The sequence below is a fragment of the Ictidomys tridecemlineatus genome, chromosome 6 (genome assembly GCF_052094955.1).
Source record: "Ictidomys tridecemlineatus isolate mIctTri1 chromosome 6, mIctTri1.hap1, whole genome shotgun sequence".
Classification (NCBI taxonomy): Eukaryota; Metazoa; Chordata; class Mammalia; order Rodentia; family Sciuridae; genus Ictidomys; species Ictidomys tridecemlineatus.
The window spans coordinates 16467468-16489475 of record NC_135482.1 but is presented as its reverse complement, the minus strand read 5'-3'; the positions used below and the strand labels follow the sequence as shown (position 1 = coordinate 16489475).

General features: G+C 43.7%; 2 protein-coding genes across 3 annotated transcripts in view; both read right to left on the bottom strand.

Annotated features, from left to right (window-relative positions):
• Nt5dc3 (5'-nucleotidase domain containing 3) overlaps positions 1 to 16078 on the bottom strand; it is a 54842-nt gene extending 38764 nt beyond the window's left edge. Inside the window, exon 1 of one of the 2 annotated variants that reach the window (XM_078052922.1) lies at positions 15959 to 16078. Coding sequence is in view for 1 of the 2 variants with exons in the window: in XM_078052921.1 (XP_077909047.1) it covers positions 15790 to 15841 (52 nt within the window). In the remaining variant the exon portion in view is untranslated. The other variant, XM_078052921.1, reaches the window with a different exon arrangement.
• A 1811-nt stretch (positions 16079 to 17889) lies between these two features.
• Positions 17890 to 22008, bottom strand: part of LOC101973794 (putative tetratricopeptide repeat protein 41) — an 82800-nt gene continuing 78681 nt past the window's right edge. Inside the window, exons 15-16 of the mRNA XM_040279063.2 lie at positions 18660 to 18789; positions 17890 to 18571 (exon numbers count right to left, since the gene is read on the bottom strand). Coding sequence (XP_040134997.2) covers positions 17908 to 18571; positions 18660 to 18789 — 794 coding nt within the window. The 3' untranslated portion in view covers positions 17890 to 17907. The remainder of the gene's footprint in view (positions 18572 to 18659; positions 18790 to 22008) is intronic.

Below are 22008 nucleotides of genomic sequence, written 5' to 3'. Positions count from 1 at the left end.
TCCAAATATTTTATTACTTCATATTTACTTAACACGGGTTCAAAGTCTTTTATTACATGCATCTTGAAAACAGCAAGGTTTCAAAATGTCCTTTCAAAGGATACAAACAGACAGAAAACATAAAAACGAGAACCGGTACTTCTTGTTTCTGAGCTGAACAGCAAGCTCTCTCCAGCACCGTCTCCACTCAGAGCGAACTCAAGGTCCAACACCCAAAGTTCAAAACTTTAAACTTCACATCTGTAACTGTCAGTGAAAATGACAAAAAAAAAAAAAAAAAATCTCCTTTAGCAATTTAACCATGCTCCAGCTCCCAAGGGTCGGGCCAGGCTCAGGCCCAGGCTGCAGTCGGTTCCGCAATTAATGCTTGTCTGAAAACTGTGAATTCATCCTTATTGTTGTGTCAGGGAACACTATGCACGTTTGCATTTGTGTATGCTTCCGTGTGTTCTGCCTAGTGCCAACAAGGGCTACTGGTCACAGCTGTGTCTACTTAATATCCTTTCTGCTAATGATTAGTTACAGTAAGAGATACAGAGTTGAATAGACAGTGGGGCATTGAAGGCTGTGGCTGATATAGAGATTTAAATTAAAATATTTTTAGCAGAAACTTCTTTTTAAATTATCTCCAGTTGTTCCAATAACCATCAGGTCATAAAACATTTTTAGGGAGGAGGGATAAGGAAAGGTGGGTTAATCGGTGCAGAAACACAGGTAAGAGGCATGCATTCTAGTGCTCCATTGCACAGTAGGGTGACTACAGTTAACAATAATTGACTGGAAAGTTGGGCACAGTGGCACACATCTATAATTCCAGCAACCTGAGAGGCTGGGGCAGGAGGATTGCAGGTTTGAGGCCAGCCTAGACAACTGAGTGAGACCCTGTCTCAAAATAAAATTTAAAAGGGCTGGGAATGTAGCTCAGGGGTAGAGCACTTGCCCAGCATGTGCCAACCGCTGGCTCTGACAATGGATATTTCAAAATAGAAAGGATTTTGACTGTTCTCATCACAAAGAAATACAAATTTTTTGAAGTGATATATGGACTAACCTAATTTGATCACTGCATTTTGTATACTTGAATCCAAATATCACACTGTATCCCAGAAATATGTACAATTATGTGCCAATTAAAATGCTCCATAATAAGAGAAAAACTGTTTCTGCTTCTATAGTCATCCAATAATAGACGCCAAGATTAAACAAAGTATCAAGATTTTTTTTCCTTTTCATAATAAAGGTGAACATTTACAAGGCCACCTGCCCAGCATTCCTCGACCCTTTCTAGAAATGGCCTTTCCCACCTCGACACACACCCAATCCAGGTTCTCCTGGGACCTGCCCCACCAGCCACAGCTTACTCAGGAGGCACCCTCCTAGGGCCCTCCTCCTGGGCTGGGCACCTGCCTCAAGCCAGACTAAAGAATTTTTCCCTTATTTGTTCTAATTTTAGAGCCAGGGATACAAATGAGGTGGAAGAAACTGCACACAAAGCGTCCCGTCTGATGAGGTACGATATCTAACATATATGCCCGAGAAGCCCGCATGGCAACAAGACCGTGAGCCCCCCTGACATCTTCTCACCCCCCCTTAAATCTTAGCCCTCCTTCCTTCTGCCCCTGACAACCCCCAAGCTACTACTGATCTTGATCAGATTTGTTTGCACCTTCTGGAATTTTATATAAATAGGATCATGCAGCACGTAGTATTTTATAACCTGGTTTTCCCACTTAACTGAACTCTCAGTGTGTTTTCAATTCCCACCCATCAGACACACTGTCAGGAGACAATGCACAGGGCTCCACACCGGGATTACAAATAAATCATGAAGCACGGGCTCTGAGATGAGCAAATCACAGGCCCAGAGATCAACAAAAATACCCCACTGACGGGAGAGAGAAATTCCACAAAGGGCCAGCGGCGCCCCAGGAGGAGGAAGTGATTCAGTAGTTGTTTATTTATTGCTTCTATAAATTTAAAAAGAATTTTTCATTTTTCCAGGAGGGTACATATTTTGCACCATCTCCAGAGAAAAGCAATCATGACAAGAATTAGTCATCTGAAAAATTAATAATGCACATGACATTTATACTACTCCCACCGCAAGTTAAAATTACACCTTATTACCTTTCAAGTAACACCTGTAATTCTCACTACTCCCCTGAAACCCATCACGCTAAAGTTCCAAAAATAAAACCACATACTGGGCTGGGGTGGTGACTCAGTGGTAGAGCACTTCGCTAGCATGTGTGAGGCACTGGGCTCGATTCTCAGCATATAAATAAATATATACATAAGTGAGTAAAACACAGGTCCATCGACATCTAAAAAAATTTTTTAAAAAATAAAACCATATACAACTGCACTTGAAGATTAAATATAATAATGAGGGGCTGGGATTGTGGCTCGGTGGTGCAGTGCTCGCCTAGCACAGGCGAGACCCGGGTTCGATCCTCAGCACCACATTAAAAAAAAAGGCATTGTGTTGTGTCCATCTACACCTAAAAAATAAATATTAAAAAAATATAAATAATAAAAATAAATATAATAATGGCTTAATGACAACCTAATCTTACATCATTAATAAGAAAACAACTGTTCCAAAGAAAGGAACCTTTATTTAGCTTCAACAGAAAATGTTCTTAGAGAGAAAGAAAACTGAGCCCCATCTGAAGAGCAGGCGCGTGGCAACCTTTGGAGAATGTCTCACTGGAGGGCGCAGGAAGCAGAAAAGGGACAAATGCCAGCGCCTCCCCATGCCACCACTGGGGACTTCTTGGTTGTCGCTTCAATGACCACCACTGGAGTTCCATGAGTAAACACTGCTGTCCCCACCTGCAGATGAGGGAGATGAGGCTGAGAGGAACAGTCACAGGGCCCAAGTCACACAGCGACTGACCTTGACAACACGCACAACCCCCCCCTCAAGCGTTCAGCCCCTTCTCCTCAGGCCCTCCCTGCTCCTCCCACTCAACAAGTACTTTTCCTGGGTCAACAGTGATTGGCATGACCCAGGAACCGCCCTCTCTTCCAGGGGATCTCTAACCCAGCAGGCCCAGCAGCGGCTCCCCAAAGTCCTCCACCCTCCTCCCTGACACCTGGGACTTCCTTACTGTGACAGCAGAGGAACTGAGGCTGTGGGTCTGCTGCCTTTAGCCCGGAGACAGCGCCCTGACTACCAGGTGGGCCAGCTGCCACCACAAGGGTCCTTAATTGCGGAAAAGGCAGAGGACTCGCCAGGCACCTGTAACCCCAGCAGCTCGGGAAGCTGAGACAGGAGAACTGAGTTCAAAGCCAGCCTCAGCCAGGGCGAGGCGCTGAGCAACTCAGGAGACCCTGTCTCTAAATGGAATACAAGACAGGGCTGGGATGTGGCTCTGTGGCTGGGTGCCCCTGAGTCTGATCCCTGATACCGGGGGAAAAAAAAGAAAAGGCAGAGGACTCAGGCTGGAGAGGAGACTGAGGAAGACTCCAGCCCCGGCTGGCTTTGACAATGAGAGGGGCTGCGGGGAACACTGGAGCCTCTGGAAGCTGAAAAGGGCAAGGAAGCCTTCTCCCAGAAGGGAAGGTCGCCCAGCCAGGACCTTGACTTCAGCCAGGGAGACCCGCCCGGAACTTAAGGCCAATACATTTTTGTTGATCTAAGTCACTCAATTTGTGGTAACTTGTTACCAGAGCAATAAGAATCTAACACAGACGTCTGCCTGCTTCCCTCTCAGCACACCGCGGAGCTTCCCAGGCCCGGGGACTTCTCGTAAAACAGACTGAATGCAGAATCAACCCAGAGCCCGGATCCCTTCTGTTAATCCAAACACCACAGCAACGTGCAAAACCACGACGTTCACCCACACTTGTTTTATTCTGGAAAGCAGTCATGTTTCATAAAAAGTAAACCATTTATGTTTAAGAGGTCACAGACTTAACATTATTCTTTTAAATAAATTAATATGTACGTACTGTTTAAATTTCTGCTTTAATTTCTAAATACAGTCATCAATATAATCTATATGAACAAAACCTCTGGGATCTTTAAGACTTACTAGTGTATAAAAAAATACTGAGGGCAAAAGGGTTGAAAACTGCCACCTTAGGTGTGCCTACTTGCTGTTATTCAGTAAGTAACCAGAACACAGATGGTAGTCAAAAATATTTGTTAAACTGGGCATGGTGACACACACCTATAACCCCAGCAGCTTAGGAGGCTGAGGCAGGAGTATCACAAGTTCAAGGCCAGCCTCAGAAGCCCTAGCAACTTAGCAAGACTATTGTCCCAAAATAAAAAATAAAAAGCACCACTGGCTTCAATCCCCAGTATCAAGGGGAGGAAAAAAAAAAAAAAACCCTAGGAAACTAAAAAAGATGTTTCTCAAAGTTAAGAATCAACTCATTAAACTAGAAAATTTTTCTATAAAACCCAACCTGATGCATCAGCTACCCCCTCCCCTTCCCTACCAGACCTCTGCAACACCTGGCTGTGAACACACCGAGCATGGCCGGCTTCTTCCAGGCGCTGGCCAACGCCCGACACACTGCAGGACGCCCTGCTGCTCTCCACCCAGCCAAATGCATGTCTTTTAACATGTGGGAAATCATAAAGCTTTTTATGTTTTCTTCTCTGTTTTTCTTTCTCTCAAAGACACCTTCTCAATTCAGGAAGCGGAGTCAGGATTTAGCTGACCACAACCTTGACAGGAACCCGCCCAGCACTGACCTCCCGGGTGTTCTAATAGGAGGGGGGTGCTCCTGCTCACCAGGGCAGAGGCGATGGCCTCCCTCCACCCTGAACCAGTCAGACCACTGACTCCCTGCGGTCAGGACCAAAGGGCTGGCTTTCCAGGGGACAGGGACAATCTAGACTGAATGCCAAGCTGAAGCGCCACAGTCATGAAGTCAAAGGGTCACTGATGAGGCGTGGCTGCCATCTTCACATTTAAGCCACCGTTAACATACACAAAAGGGAATTCTGAACCACTCGGCCACACGAATGAAGCTGGCAGCCTTGTGATCACGTGACAAACTCGCAGGTCCCAGACGGCCACCAACCAGGGCTGTGGGCAAAGGAGTTTCTTCTTTGAGCAGGGGACTAGACTCTGTGACCCACGGCCCTCTCCAGGTGCCAGGTTCTCTCCTATGGCAGCCATTTCTTTCCTACCTGCAAAACGTGACGATTAGCATGCGGTATGTCCCACCCTTAAGTCCTTGATGCTACTTTTCCTTATGGCCAAGGATCGCCAAGGCCCTCTGCCTAAAGAAAGGACCACTCTTAGAGAGCACATCATGCTATTTGTAAGACAGAAAGAAAGGTACAAAGGTAATAAGAACATCCGGGCCCCACCATCCAGCTACAAAACAAACCCCTCCAGGAAGCACTGGAGAAAGCTCTCTTTCCTCCAGGGCTCACGGGCCTGCCATGCATCATCCAAAAGTGCTTCTCCGGCACATGCCTGTCATCCCAGCAACTCGGGAGGCTGAGGCAGGAGGATTGCAAGTTCAAAACCAGCCTTTGCAAGTCAGTGAGGCCCTAAGCAAGACCCTGTTTCAGAACAAAAAATAAAAATGGCTAGGGATGTAGCTTTGTGGTGGGGTATCCCTGGCTTCAATTCCTAGTACCCCACCCCCACTACCCAAAAAAACATGCTGCAAAGAAAAATGATCATATTTTACTATATTTTTTAAGTGCATGCTACAGTTAAGATAGTTAAGAGAGCCAGTGGCCGATGGATGGGTTTTTTTAGGGAATGTTTCTCGTTTCTTGAGTTGGCCTTCAATTTTGAGTAGCTCAATAGTGAATAATCAGTCTCCTGTCTCAACCTCCCAACAACCCTCACTTCGTTGTCTCCCACTCTCCTGCTTTACTTTATAGAACCTCACAATGCACATACATATCCCAACGAGGAATTTACAGTATTTTTGTGTGTTTTTAAACCTTTTATAACGGGTATAAGTCTGCCACTTGCTTTTTTTTTTAACTTGACATTATTTCTGTGAGACTTATGCTGTTTGTTGCCGGGGTGTGTGTATGCAGATCTAGTTCAGAAATTAGCATAAGTTTTCTAAAAGGGGCCAGTTAATAAACATTTTAGGCTCTGCGGGTCAGACAATCTCTGCTGCACTACTCAAGTCTCATATCTGCACAAAGACAGTCCCCCTTGCCAGAGAAAGAGAGAGAGAGAGAGAGAGAGAGAGAGAAAGAGAGAGAAGTAGCTATAGTTAGAGAGAGAGAGAGAGAGAGAGAGAGAGAGAGAGAGAGAGAGTAGCTATAGTTCCAAAAAAAGCTGCATATGCAAACAGAGACAGCAGGCTAGAACTAGCCCATGAACTGTAGTTTGCAAAGCTTCCTGCTTCCTGTAGTTAACAGTATTTCCTTTTTCTAATACCATTTCAATAGTTGTCGGATACTGTTAACTCACTGGTTCCCTTTGATTGGCATTTTCCCATTCTATTAATCCCAACCTTTCTACCTCTTTGTTCTAGGATGTACTTCTTATAAGCAGCATCCAGCTGGACTTGGTTTCCTGTATCTGCTCTGTCAGTCCATCTTCATCTAAGCTTACCATGATTACTGAGATCTTCAATTATTTCCCTGGGATATTTTGTGCTACTTCTTGCTTCTGTTGTTCCTTTTATCTGCCCTGTTTGGGCCTGATTTCTCTGTGTTGTCAACATTTGTTTAGATTTTATTCCATATCTAACAATTTCTTCGTTCTCCACATTTGTTTAGATTTATTTCATATCTACCAATTTCTTTCTTCTCCATTTTCTTTTGCATCTTACATGCTGATCTGGGATAACCTCTACTGAGAATCCCTTATCTGAAATACTTGGGACCAGGACATTTTCAGATTTTAGAATGTAAACACACACATCATAATGAATGTCTTGGGGATGGGACATAAGCCTAAACATGAAATCCACTTACGTTTCAGGTACACCTCACACACTACAGTTGAAGATACTTTAATTCATTATTTGTAGTATGCAGGAGTTTTGACTGTGACCCACTGCGTGAAATCAGGTATGGAATTTTCCACTTGCAGCTTCATGTTCAAGCTCAACAAGTTTCAGATTTTGGAGCATTTCAGATTTGGGATCTTCAGGTTAGAGATGTTCAACCTGTGCATCCTTCAGAAGTTGCTTTATTGATTTCTTTTGGTAGCAAACTTTAGGTTTTATCTAAAAATTTCCTCTCATTCTCAAATGATGAGTTAGATGGGCACACAATACTAAATTTGACATTTTTCTCTCAACACTTAGAAGTAATTTCCTGTCTTGAAGTTTCCACTATGGCTGTTCACAAGTCTGCTATCAGTAGTCTCCTACTCCTTTGCAGCAGTCATAACAGCCGTTGACACTTACACTGGGTTCACTATATGCCAGGCACTATTTTAAGAACTCTACATATATTAATGCATTTAAATCTAACAATCCTAGAGAACAGATAATATTATTATCCCCATTTTACAAAGGAGAAAATTGAGGCCCATGGAAGTCACATAGTTGTAAATTATAAAGTCAGAATTTGAACCCAGACATTCTGGCTTCATGGTCTATATTTAACTACTGCGCTTTTGGATCCGTCTTTCTGGCTGCTTCTAGGATATTCTCTTTGTTTTTTTAATATATTACTCCTTATTAACCCTGTTTGAGATGTGCTGTGTTTCCTAAAATCGGAGGATTCTTTCATTAGTTCTAGAAAAGTCTTAGAAATTACTCCTCTCTGTATATACGTGACTGCATGACCAATGTGATTCTGCAACCTGTACACTCAGAAAAATGAGAAATCATACCTCATCTGATTCAAATGTATGATATGTCAAGATCATTGTACTGTCATATGTAACTAATTAAAACAAATTTTTTAAAAAAAGAAATTACTCCTCTGCCATTTTCCTCTCTATCTTTTGCTGGAACTCCAATTACACATTACTCATCTCATTCTATTATTCAGTAAACTGCTTTCCTAATATCTATCTCTTTGACTGTTAAATGCTGGGCAACTTTCTCAGATTTATCTTTCAATTCATTCTTTCATCACCTTTATCTAATCTCCTAGTTAAAATCATTCCACTGGGCTGGGAAAGTAGCTCCATGGTAGAATAATTGTCTAGCATGTGTTAAGTCACAAGTTCAATTCCCAATACCATAAATTAAATTTTAAAAAAAAATCATTCCACTGATTTTTTTTTTATTTCAAAAATTAAAAATTTTAGAGATTCTATTTGATTTTTTCTTAAAATCTGCCTGATAATTTTAGTAGTTCTCATAATTCCTGATTCTATTTTCAATCTCACCTTTTATTTCTCCAAAGTTTTAAACATTATCAGATGCCACTATATATAATCTTTACCTAATAACCCAAATTTCTGAAGACTTACTCATACTAATTCTGCTGTTTGCTAATCCACTTGATTCTCACTTAATCTGGTTATCTGTGCATTTTTAAATTTTGGGTGGTGAGCTCATTTCTGGTCAGTCTTGAGAATCCTGGGCACGTGAGTTTCCATCATCCAGGGAGTTGGTGTTGGTTTCCACCAGGAGTCCCAGGTCACTATCATTCACTTCTAGTTAAATTCTCAGTTTGGGGTTACTAAACCAAATGTTTTAAGTCAGCTTTTTGTTGCTGTGACCAAAATATCTGACAAGAACCACCTAGAGGAAGAAAAGTTTAATTTGGGCAGCGGTTTCAGAGGTCTCAGCCCATGGCCAGTGGACTCCACTGCTCTGAGCCCAAGGTGGGCAGCTGTCATGGCGTAAGAGAGCAGTGGAGGAGAGCCGCTCTACTCAAGGTAGTCAGGAAGCCGAGGGAGAAAAGGGAAAGGGAACACGTGGAAGATGCACCCCACCTTTTCCAGCCTCAGCCCACCTGCCGGCAGTTACCATCCAGTTAGTCCATTCAAACTTGGATGAACTGATTCATTTACAGATCTCAAATCTGATTATCTCATCTCGGAACATTCCTGCATAGACATGGGAACTTTCAGGGGGACACCCTCTTATCCAAACTATAACACCCTACCAGCACAATAAATTCAATCTCCAACCTATGGGAGACTTCAACAAACATCACACACAGGAAAAAAGTCAAGAGAGACAAAGGTCCCTATTGTCTCCCTGCAGGGAAGGAAACACTTTACTGCAGGCACCAAATTTACAAGAGCATCTCAAACAGTATGTGTGAGTGAGCCCAAGGCGAGTCTTCCCTGCCAGAAGCAGACCCGGGAAAGCCCAGCACAACGCCCAGGCCAGTAGCTCACTGGCCTGCTCACCATTCTGACTTCAGCCCCCCTCTTCATTGTTAATCCCTAAAATTACTCTCCACCATCTCAAAGTTCAGTTAGACACTTAAAAAAAGGTCCTTTGGATTTTTTTCAGCATATAAAAAGGTTCTGGGGCTAGCTAGCTTACCATACTGCTAGAAGGCAAAGTTCTAAAGAGGACTTTTAATGGGAAGAGGATATTTTTAAGAGTTCAATAAAGAATTAGTTTCTAAATCCAGCTTATAAAAACACAGATTCCTGGGCCCTGCCCTGAACCCTATGAAGCAGATTGCCAGGGTCAGGGTCTTGGAATCTTCATTTTTAAACAAGCTTATCCCAATGTGTCACCAAGTTGGAGAACCATTCGATTTTTTAAAAATTCTTCTTTGCTTCAAAGGGTGACAACAAAAATATCATTGAATCTCCTTTTTACATTTTACCTCCGTTGGATTCCTCTTTCACTAGGGCATAAATCCTGGATAGTGTACAGAAGAAAATGAATTCTAAATCTCAACTAGTAATCCCCCTGCCATCTCCACAACAGTTTCAGAAAACCATGACCCTCGGCAGCCAGTCAGGTCAAAGATGGATTGATATTCTGCCTGAGCAGGCTTCTTGATATTAGGTGCAAATTTTTAATCTCGAAGACTGTCTCCAGCCAAATTCTTCCTGCACAAGCATGCCAGCAACTCTGTCCTTCATCCTTCCAGCCTAACGGAGGGCCCACAGGAGACGTGGAACACCAGGAAAAAGAAATGCTCCAGGTCCCCCTGAAATCATGGGCAAAACAGTGTGTGCATGGAAGTGTGATGTGTGATAGTGCAAATGTGTCTATTCTAGAGATAGCACACACAGCTTCTCCAGATTCTCAAAGGGTGCTGACTCCATTATCCTGTGGCACAGAAGCACATTTCTGGTTGAAACTTTCAGCATTATTACCATACATTCTTGTCGATGCATTAAAACTTCCCAAGTATATTCTTTAGAACCTCAAAATAGAGTCAGTGCCTCCAAAAAAATGGCTCCATGATTAAACTGATCTATATTCTCCCTCTTGAAGAGTCACTATACTAAAGCTGGTGCTGAGAAGACCAACTATAAAGGAATTTTAGTGTATAGCTTCTGCATTTCTTTAACTACATTTCTCAGAAGATGGTAGAATACAATCTGTGAAAAAAATGCTTGGATTTTCAAATTATCCCAAGAGTAACTTTTTAACTCACTGCAGTTCTTGAGAAATTTATGCTTACTACCATTTTTTATTATGTTTATATGCCTATTACCCCTGCGTGTCATGATTATTTTATATATGATGCCTTTTTATCACTGTGTCCTCACTAGATACACATTTTTTACTGAATATTAAACACTCTCAACCCAGAACTTTGAAACCCTTCAGCCCCCTTCAACACTTAAAAAAGCCAAAACTCTACACTAATTGCCAGACTTTTTCCCATAGCTTAATACATGCCATGGCCTTGGGCAATTAGCCAAATATTCTAAAGAGCCCAGACTCTGAGGTTATTTCTAAAATTAAAAAAAAAAAATTATCCAAATATAAAACTGGAGCAGTCCCTCTTGGAGAAGCAGGGATGCTTCATTCTGTACGTACCCAGCCAGGCTAGGTATCTGATGAGCACACACGGAAGGCAGGGATTACACTACAAGAATACATATACATGCCAGTGCAGTTGCACACATCTGTAATCCCAGTGACTCAGAAGGCTGAAGCAGGAGGACTGCAAGTTCAAGGGCAGCCTCAGCAACCTAGTGAGACCCTGTCTCAAATTAAAAACTAAAAAGGGTTGGTGATGTGGCTTGGTGGTGGAGGGCCCATGGGTTCAATCCCCGGTGGTGGTGGTGGTGATGCTGGTGATAGTGAAGAGGAGGAGGAGGAGACAGAGGAAGAGGAGGAGGAAGACGATGACCATCACCACACATGGAGCGTAAGAGAACATAACATACTCAGCCCTTTAAATTTTAGGCACCCAGCAATTTCTTAGAACTTGCACTTTAGAACAGGGTTCTTCAACCTTGGCACTGTTGACATTTGGAGCCAAATGACATTTGGAGATAAACTGACACTTGGAGACAAATCTGTTATGGAACTTTCTCCTACACACAGAGGATATTCAGCAGCTTCCCTGGTCTCGACCCACCAGAGGCTGGCAGCAGACCACAGCCCTCCCTCAGTTGTGACAAATTAAAAGGTCCCCAGGTCTCCAGACATCATCAAATATCCTCGGGGGGGGGGGGGGGGGGGGAGCTCAGTGGTAGAGCATTCATCTGGCATGTGTAAGGCACTGGGTTCAATCCTCAGCACCACATTAAATAAATAAATAGATAGATAGATAGATAGATAAATAAATAAATAAATGTATTATGTCCACCTACAATTAAAAAAATATTTTTAAAAAATCCTCTGGGGTGAGGAGGGTCACAAAACTGGACCCAGTGCCACTGAAAACCACTGTCCTAGTGAAGCATATACCACTTTTGCTAGAGGCTAAAAAGCAATTTCCTCTCCTAAAATACAAAGAACCCTTCTTTTGGGCTGAGTCTGAAAATATGCATAAACATCTTTAACTACATAAACATGGTACTTAGGAAAGTCTCAAGGTAAAATCATCAGGAGCCAGGCATGGTGGCACACTGCCTGTAATTCCAGCTACTTGGGAGGCTGAGGCAGGAGAAACTCAAGTTCAAGGCCAGCCTGGGCAGCTCAGTGAGACCTTGTCTCAAAATAAAAAGGCCTGGGAATGCGGCTCTGTGGTAGAGTGTCACTGGGTTCAATCTCTAGTCCCAAAAAAGAAAAAAAAAGAAAAAGAAAAAAATTAGAAGAAATTCCAATTGAGGGACTTTTTACAGTGTGTGACCAATTCTCCTTAAAACTGTAAAGGTCCTTAACTTGTCCAAAGAGCCAAAGGAGACATGACAACTAAATGAAGTGTGCTGTCCTGGAAGGGATCCTAGAACAGAAAAAGGACACTCAAGTAAAAACAGAAAATCAGAATCAGCTATGGGTGATGTATCGATATTGGCAGTGATCACAAACACACACACCTCAGTAAAGTGAGAGACAGTCAACAGGGGAAGTGGGCGCAGGGTTTACAGAAGCCAGACATTTTATCTGTAAATCCAGAACAATCTAAAAAAATAAAGTTATTTTAAAAGAATTTTTTAAATGGGTAAACGGGAGAATGGGAGAGAAGGGGTTAAAACAAAAAAGAAAAAAGTGGCCCTCGCCTGCCCGGCTTCCTTCTGGAAACCCTCCAAAGGAAGACACCTGAACGGGCTGTGGCTTAGGGGAAGAGATGGGATGGCCAGAAAGAGAGTGAGAAAATAAATTTCTATTGTCAGAATAAGGAAGAAAATAAAACTGTTTTGTCTTCTTGTAACTTGGGGTGGGGGGGAGAATTGCTATGTTTCTATATGAATTTTGATATGAATATCAGTATGCCTTCTGACCTCTTCTTCCTTGAAGACACAAGTCAAGGGTCAGCTTCGGGAAGAGGGAAGCATTCCCTGCATCTCGAAGGACACAGGCCCTACCTAGGCCCCTGGCTGTCACTCAATCTGTTGACAGACTCACCATCCTTCCAACACTGGTCTACCACTGGGCCCAGGAAGGTACTCAGCCACTGGGGCCCTCTGACTCGCCCATCTGGAAATCAACAGCCTTTAAACCCACTGCTGGCTGCTAAATAAATGGTAAGTGAATGGACTCAAGCCGGGCAGGTAGGTTCACGCAGACTTCAGCTGGAGGAGGCTAGGAATGGTACAGCCCCAGACAGCACAAAGAAGGAAAAGTCAAGTTCATGGCCCTGTGTGCAGGTGCTGGAGGCCTGAAGAGAGAATGGGGTACATCATAACACACCTGCAACACTTGAAGAAACTTAGTGTTCATCCAGTGGCCTTGTTTTACAGAGAAACCAAAGCCAAGAGAGGTTAAATGACTGGTTCAAGGTCACAGAGCCAAAGGAGACTAGAACCCAGAGCTAAATTACCCACCTCCATCTGTATCTGTGACCAATAGATATTTAATAATAATAGCTACTCTCCACTGAGCACCTGATGAGAGCCAAGCCCAAGCTAAACCCCGCCTCCTGCAACCTCCCTACTGCAGCTGAGGAAACTACTGTTAGGGAAGAGAGTACTCAGGCTATCACCCTCCAACACCCCCGTGGATCATCACACAGAGCCCAAACTCTGGTCCCATGCTCATCTTTATCATCCAATGCTTCAGCTGCAGGCACTATTCTGAACACCCTTCTCAGATGGACTAATTTATTCCTCACCAGAACCCGAGCACAGATGAAGAAACCGAAGCTTCATGACCTCTTCAGTTCTCACAGGCAGCAAGCAGCTAACTTTGTTCTTATAAAAACTAAAGATGCAATTATTATTCAACCCAGCAATTGTACTCTTGGGCACTTAGAGAAATGAAAAATGTACGTTCACACAAAAAACCCTACATGATATTTACAATTTATATTTACAATTATATTTATATTTACAATTGCTTTATTTATACTGCCACAGACTGGGGGCAAGTCAGGTGTCCTTTCGACGAGCAAACTATGGTTAAACAGTTTATTGTGCTTAAACAAATGGTTAACCTATGGTACACACATAGCATGAACTACTATTCAGCACTAACAAGGAGTGTGTCATTGCCACAGTTCATACAAACGCCTGGATAAAACTGAGGGGACTGCCAGGCTAGCAGAGCACGCCTGTAATCCCTGCAGCTGGGAGGCTAAGGCAGGAGGATGGCGAGTTCAAAGTCAGCCTCAGCAAAAGCGAGGCGCTAAGCAACTCGGCCAGATCCTGTCTCTAAATAAAATACAAAATAGGGCTGGGGATGTGACTCAGTGGTTAAGGACCCCTATATTCAATCCCTGGTACAAAAAAAAAATTGTGGGGATTATATTGAGGGGAGGGGGGCAATCAGTCCCAAAAGATTACATACTCTGATTCCATCTAAGTGAACTTTTTCAAGTGACAAAAACAGAAATGGAGAACAGTAAATATCCAGGGGCTGGGGACAAGGCAGCATCAGGAGGGAAGACAATATAAAGGATTCTTATGAACTGTTCTGTACCTTGATTGTGATGGTGGAGACAAAAACCTACCTGTGACAAACTATTACTCACACACACTAGTAAGAATAACCTGTGAGCTATCAGTATATACTCCCTATGATGCTGTACTGTCCTTTTATAGAATGTTACCATTGGAAGAAACCAGGTGAAGGGTATGCCAGATCTCTTTGTATTAACTCTTAAAACTACATGTTATTTCCATAAAAACTCCAATTAAAAAAAAATCTTGCCTATCTCAAAGCTGGGCTGGATGATATTCTATATTTCTTTCATCTCTAAGAGCTGTAATTCCCAATGTCCCCAAAGTGAGTCCTCTTTCCATCACACCATACTACAGCTTCAAAGCCAAAGCAAAATTTGGCAAAAGGAAACTTTAAAAATCTTCATTAACTACTTCAAATTCACTCTGAAAATTATTCCAAATGGGTTTTATTTCCCTAAACTGACTTCTGGCCAAAAGATGGAATATATGATACCATAAAATGTTCTTTTGTGCCACCTCCACTGTCGCCCCTCAAATAATCAATATATAATATCAATTCGGAATCTTCCCTGAAAACAACAACGCAGGTGGATTATCACTGGTCCTTTAAACCAGTTTCCAAGTGGCCAGCGGCTACTGGAAATCAGCGCAGCGTAGGAGACAGGCAGTGGTTTAGGGACTGAGTCAGACCCTTGGTCAAAGCATCACCTTGGCCTGGCGCCTTAAACGTGAGATTCGCCTTTCCCATCTACAGATGGGATGTGGGCACCTCAATCGACCTCCACGCCTGGCACTCTGGTCCCCTTTTCTTGCGCTCACCGTTTCCCTTAGTAACAACTCAAGCTCACTCCACGTTCACCTGGCCACAAAGCGCTCATCCACTCCCCTTCCTCAATGAGGTTAGTAGATAACCCGACCCGACCCTCCCAGGTCAGACAGACCATCCCCTCCCCCCCACCCCCCGCCCCGCCCCCGCAGGAGGAAAGCGATCAGCCTCCGGATCCTGCCACCTGCCCGCAGCCCCGCTCCAGGGCCGCCCGGCGCCGGCCAGGCTCGGGCTGCTGCCACTGTCACTGCTGCTCAATAACAATACCCAGCGGTGTGGAGAGGGGTGGCTGTCCCCCAGCGGATGCCCGTGGACTCCACCGGGCAGCCCAAAGGGCTACCGATGCAGATTCCTAGCTAAAAATCCCAAGAAAAATACAAAACATCTCTCCCGACAGAAAGGGAAGAGTTGCGAAGTTTCTGGAGTGGCATTTTTCCACGTTCCCGAAGCCGCTGGGCAGAGACGATGCTGCCCGCAGCCGGGTACGTGTGGGAGTACGAGGATCACGATGCCCAGGAGGTCAGCGGCGGGAGCCGCCGCGTGCGAGCTGCCCCGATTCCCAGCGGCGGGCGGGGAGGTTCCCCGAGCTGCTGGGAAGCGGGGCGCCGCCGCACTCACCGTCCGTGCTCCTCTTCGCCTCCTGGTAGCGCTCCCACAGGTAGCGCTTCATGTCCGGGGCGGTCCCGGGCGCGGTGCACAAGGGCCGAGCGGGGCCCGAGCGCGGCCGCCTTCCGGCCGCAGTCCCGCCGCCACCGCCCCACAGGGCCGCCACGGCCGCCGCCCTCACCCCGGCCCCGCGGGCCACCGCCGCCGCCGCCGCCGCAGTGGTCATGCTTGAGGCTGCCGCGCTGCAAGTGGCGCGGCGGGACCAGCCTGGGTCGGCGCTCGGCCCCGGGGCGGGCAGCTCCCTACGTGGAAGCACGTGGCGGCGCGGCCCCGCCCTCCGGCGGCCGCGGGCGGGGGACCTCGGGGGGCGGGGCGGAGTCAGGGGCGGGGCGCGACCGCAGCTGCCCCGGCTCTGCGCCCAGCCTTCCTGACCCTGCGGCGTGTGGAGGTGGCCGTGCAGTGGTGTGGAGGCCACATGAAAGGGCCACGAGATAGGACCCTAGTGCTGCTCGCCGCGCTCCACTGCACCTCCTTCCTGCCTTCTGTGGAGGTCTCCCAAATCTAGCTATGCGGATAGTGTAACCCCCACCCCCATCTGTTCTGTCCCTGTCCTGAAGGTGACCTTCCTCCGCCTTCTTGGCCTCTGAAGTCTAGACCTCCCCTATATCGTGGAGGCCACCGAGGACAAGCCCTCATTCCCAGCTTGGATCCATCCAGGCCCGCCCTTTAAGGGGTGGCTGGCCAGAGGCCCCACACATTCCAGCCCCTTAAATCCCTACGTTTGAAGGGCACCCCATGGCCCTGAGGATGCTTGGCCTGGAAGGCCGGTGCCTCACCCTAGATTTACACTTAGAGAGGTCCTCTGGACACATCATCCAGCTCCAGCCCACGCCTACATCCTAATGCCTGCTCTGCTTCTGGGCTTAGCTGCACCTGTTCAGTGCCTTGTGGTTCCACAGAAGCCCAATAAACCGTAACCTCCCCATCAGGCACGTATCTACGTGGGCTGACTCAAGACTCTGCTCCTGCAGAACAGACCTGTGTCGCCCTGGACTTCCCTGGATTTCCCAAGCTACCCGTGTGACCACTAAGCCAGAAGCTAGGGGCTGGGGGAAGGGGAGATAAAACAAGGCTGGCACTCTGCCAGGGAGACGGTACTACCATATGTGAAATAGGTGGGGCACAGTTTAAGAAAAACCAAGGTCTTAGTGTATGCTCACAAGAGGGTTGAAGGAATGGGGAGATGTTTCATGGAAAAAGGTAAAACCTCTAAGGAGTTAGTGACAATAATAACTGCCATTAACCGAAGATGTTCTCTGCCTTCTCGCATGCAGTCCCCTCAGTAATCTTGAGGAATATGTGCCATAATTTCATTTTACAAATAATCAAACAGAAGCTAAAAGAGGTAAAATAAATTGCCTAAAGTCACAAAGCTAAGCCCCCTTCCAGATGCTTCCTAACTCTGTAGGTAGGTTTTATTTGTTTGATAGGAGTGAAGGGACCAGTTACTGGTTAATGTTTTACAAATCACTGATAAAATGGAGGCGAATAAAATGCTCAAAATAAATATAACAAATCCATGGGCTCAGTATTTTAAACTCTGTTTTTAATGTATAAACTGGAATACTTTTCTTATGTTTAATAAAAAGGTATGATGATAGCAATTACAAATTTTGTTTAGATGAAAAATCCATAAATTCACAATGAGTAAACTATAGCAATGTAAAAATAACACAATTAGAACTTTAATAACATTGCTTCTATATTTTTAGATATGGAACCCTGTGAGATCAATATGAGATCAATACCATAAAAATATAAATCACTTAAAAACTGTTCTTTCAGTTAAAATTAGTTAAAATATTTCAAGGGGTTTAAAAAAATCAAATCTCTAGGCCTTGATTATTATTACTCCTAAGTGTCTTAGAAGAAAATATATATTAAAAGTACTTAAGGGGCTGGGGTTGTGGCTCAGTGGTAAAGCACTTGCCTTGCATGTGTGAGGCCCTGGGTTCAATCCTCAGTACCACATAAAAATAAATAAATAAAACAAAGGTATTAAAAAAAAAAAAGTACTTAAGTGGGAAAAGATTACACAAAGAACCCACAATGTTTTGTTTTGGTTTGTTTTTATTCCTTATTAGTTGAGTTCTTCAACGATTTTGTTTCTGCTTGAGATTTTCTCTTCAAAATACTCTTTGGAGGAGTCCAGTTGTAATCTGGATTATGAAAAAGCCACTTTTCTGATATGAGCTCAGATATGGAGTGCCAGGAATCATTTGTGGTAAATGGCCCTAGTAGGGGAGAATGGTAAATTGTAGTGACATGGCCTGCACCACTCATACTTTCATCAGACAAAATCCTCTGCTTTGAAAGCTTTACTAAGCCACTCTTTTTACCCGAAGGTAAAACCTCTATGGAATAATCTTTCTTTTTCTTTGATGCTTCCTTTCTTGGGCTATCCCATATTTCAACATTATTCTGTGCCTTCTCTTGGGTCTTTTTCCCAGCAGAAATACAAATAATGGGACTGGAGATCTTTTTCCTTATAGCATACTTTGATTTATCCGAAATCTGATGTGGTGCTAACTGCAAGCTCTTAGCCCTTGTTAACTTAGCTGCATTGATGCACATCACGGAGCTTACTGTATTAGAACTCTGAGCACTGTGGTAGTCTAATTTAAGCAGGTGTTCCCATAATAAGGAGCCATTCTTAGAACTCTCAGGAGATTGCTGTAACATGCCTAGAGGCCAAAATTTCCTACTGCGGGTCCGCTCAATTTCCTTCAGAAGGCTGCAAAAGATCAAAAGTTGTCAAGAGGTCACTACATAATGTTAATAATCAGAAGTATATTTATTTTTGAAATGTGAAACAAACTCACTGCATGATTCCATGGATGGATGAATGAGAAGGTCCCAGATAGGTCTCCCTTAAATCAAGTGACCTGTACAAATAGCCTATTGCCTCAATCATGACATGATGACAAGAGTCACTTGTCAATAAATAACCTGCTGGATATATAAAAATAAGAATATTAGAATTTTTTTAATTTTTGAAAAGATTTCAAAAAATTTATAGAAGGTAGAATTGGAATGTTACCTGTGGTAATATTCTGCCAAAACCATTTAACCTGGTTCTAATCATAAAGATGTAATAAGAAGCTGGTGATATGGCTCAATGATAGAGCACTTGCCTAGCATGCACAAGGCTGTGGGTTTCTTCCTCCCCAGCAAATATATATAATTCTGTATCAAAAAGTAAGCAGTTATGGGGGCTGGGTTGTAGCTCAGTGGTAAAGCATTTGCCTAGCATGTGTGAGGTACCGGCTTTGATCCTCAGCATCCCATAAAAATAAATATACTGTGTGTTCATCTACAACTAAATATTTTTTAAAAAAAGTAAGCAGCTATAAAGGACAGTACTAGGATACATGGGAAATATGGATATGGACTATAGAGTAGATAAAAGCCTTATGTAGTAGTCAGATTTCCTGGATTTGATTATTATATCATGGTTATGTAGGGGAATGTCTTTGTACCCAGAAGACACATGCTAAAGTATGTAGAGATAAAAGTGTTATGCTTGAAACTTTCAGATGTGTGGGGGGAACTGTGTGTGTGTGTGTGTGTGTGTGTGTGTGTGTGTGTGTGTATTTTAAAAATGCAAATGTAGCAAAATGTTAACAAACTGGTGAAGCCAGGCACAGTGATGCAAGCCTGTAATCCCAGCAGTTTGGGAGGCTGAGACAGGAGAATCATGAGGTCAAAGCCAGCCTCAGCAAAAGTGAGGTGCTAAGCAACTCAGTGAGACCCTGTCTCTAAATAAATACAAAATAGGGCTGGGGATGTGGCTCAGTGGTCAAGTGCCCCTGAGTTCAATCCCTGGTACAAAAAAAAAAAAATGGTGAATATAGGTGAAGGTTATATAGTGGAGTTTTTGTTTGTTTAATCAGTCTTAAAACCTTTCAATAGGTTTAAATTTTTCAAAATAAAAATCCCCTGAAATTTGAGTTGTAGATGGGAATACGAGAGATGGTCTCTAACTCTCTTGAAAATCTGTTCTCAGAGTCCTCTAGCAGCTCCCCTGTCAACCCCTGGAGCATGGTAGACAAGATTTTCCATGCCCTAGGCTTCCCTGATTCCTCCAATGTCACCTGCAAACCTCCCCATTTCTTATTACCTGATTCATTTTTCCTTGCCTTTGTTCATCCTGACCCTTCTTGGTTAAAACACTCTTCTTGACCTTCATCAGGCACTAGTCAGGACTCACAGTCAAGTCACTATCTGGAAGGTCTTCCTGATGCCCCTCATGTGCTTCCCCACGCCCTCGCCAGTGTCTGTCACAGTGCACAGCCCATTGGATCACAGCCATCTTTATGTGCCTGTCTCCCCAATGAGTTGCCAGACTTCAACAGCTCACAGATGGTGGTAAAGGCTTGGGATTTGGACTCAGAGGACTGGATCCCACACCCTAATTCTCCAACTGAGTAGTTTTGAGGTTTGAGGATATCACATGGTCATTGTGAGCCATATAATTTCAAATTCACAAAATTCTCTGATCAAATATCCTGGGGTAAGTCATATAGTCTATATCTGCTATTTCCTCAACTTCAAATTAAGTCGGTGTGATCTCTAGAGTCCCTTTCCCGTGTTAAAAGTTATCTAAGCTTTTGAGGGCTATTTGACATTTTTCTGCTATAAATAGAATTTACAAACTTACAACACATTGAAAAGGACTGAGCCTACATAACAAGTAAAAGGAAGCTCTGTTGTCGGAGTAAACTGGCTTGCTTAATTAATTAGGGCCCTCTGCTTCCTCTTTTAAAACATACTCTCCCTCACCCTGAGCTGCTAAGCTTTTTGCTACTTATACACCTGTTCCCAACAGCTGGATTCTAGATGACCCAGAGTCAGCTGGGCACATTAGTCTAATTAGGCAATTAAATTAAGTAAAATACTAATAAGATATGCATATGAAGTGAAAGGAGTTGTTTTTTCTGAAAAATCAGACTAAATATTTTGGAAAGACTCAATGCCATGAGCTGCAAAAACAATTTTATTTAAATATGAGTGGGCAAGACAACCATAAAAGATTGAGGGGAAATAAAGCAGCATTGTGGAAGGATCCTGCGCATAGATGCTTCACAATTGTTCTCACTCTGCAGCAACCAGAACTAGAAATTGTGAGTAATGTGTTTTGAAAAAGATGATGTCTAATTCCAGAGGGCCCACCTTAAAAAAGAGAATTGATTTGACATTTAAAGGCGGGGGGGGGGGGGGCATTTATATCTAAGTTAAAATTAAATTGTAAGTTTTGTCTTTATTACTTACTTACTTTGTGATTGAGGGACCAACTGCTATAGAAAAGAGGGTTCTGGCTGAGTTAAGCATTTTTAAATTAAATGATGAAAAGGGACTGACTCACCCCAGTGAGAGTCACCCACCGGTGCCTTTGTTTAATTTCCTCCTTTTAAACTTGACTGAGATGGTTGGCATTTCTTTTTTAAAAGAATTCCAAGGACAGGGAAGTAACATAATGTTCATCTACCATGCTTCATCCAAAATAAACAATTCAGTTCAGAACACTCTGCGTGACAGAACAGCATGTGAAAAGCCACATTTCTGTCCTTTTCCCCCCCTAAAATCGTTTCTCAATAGGCAGATTTAAAACACTTATCAAAGAAGGGAAGCAGTAAGATTGCTCTGTGCCAGGGATAGCATGGAACATAAATCACAAAAGCCCTCTTTTCAAGTCAGGATTCCTACCAAAATCACCAGGATTAACAGTTTTATTATGTCAAGGTTTCTACTGGGAACTGGATCAAAGTTGTGAGGGGATGAGTTATGAAGGATATGCTAAACAAAAAGAGAGCTCATTAAAAAAAATAAAACAAAAATGCTCAACCCATGTTCTATTTCAGTGCCAATAAAATTTTGGAAGAGAGAGAGAGAGAGAGAGAGAGAGAGAAAGAGAGAGAGAGGGAGGGAGGGAGGGAGGGAGGGAGAGAGAGAGAGATGCCGGGGCTGGGGATGTGGCTCAAGCAGTAGCAAGCTCAACTGGCATGCGTGCGGCTCGGGTTCGATCCTCAGCACCATATACCAACAAAGATGTTGTGTCCACCGAGAACTAAAAAATAAATATTAAAAATTCTCTCTCTCTCTCTTTCTCCTCTCTCACTCTCTCTTTAAAAAAAAAAAAAGAATAAATGCCAAAATTCAGGAGGCTGAGGC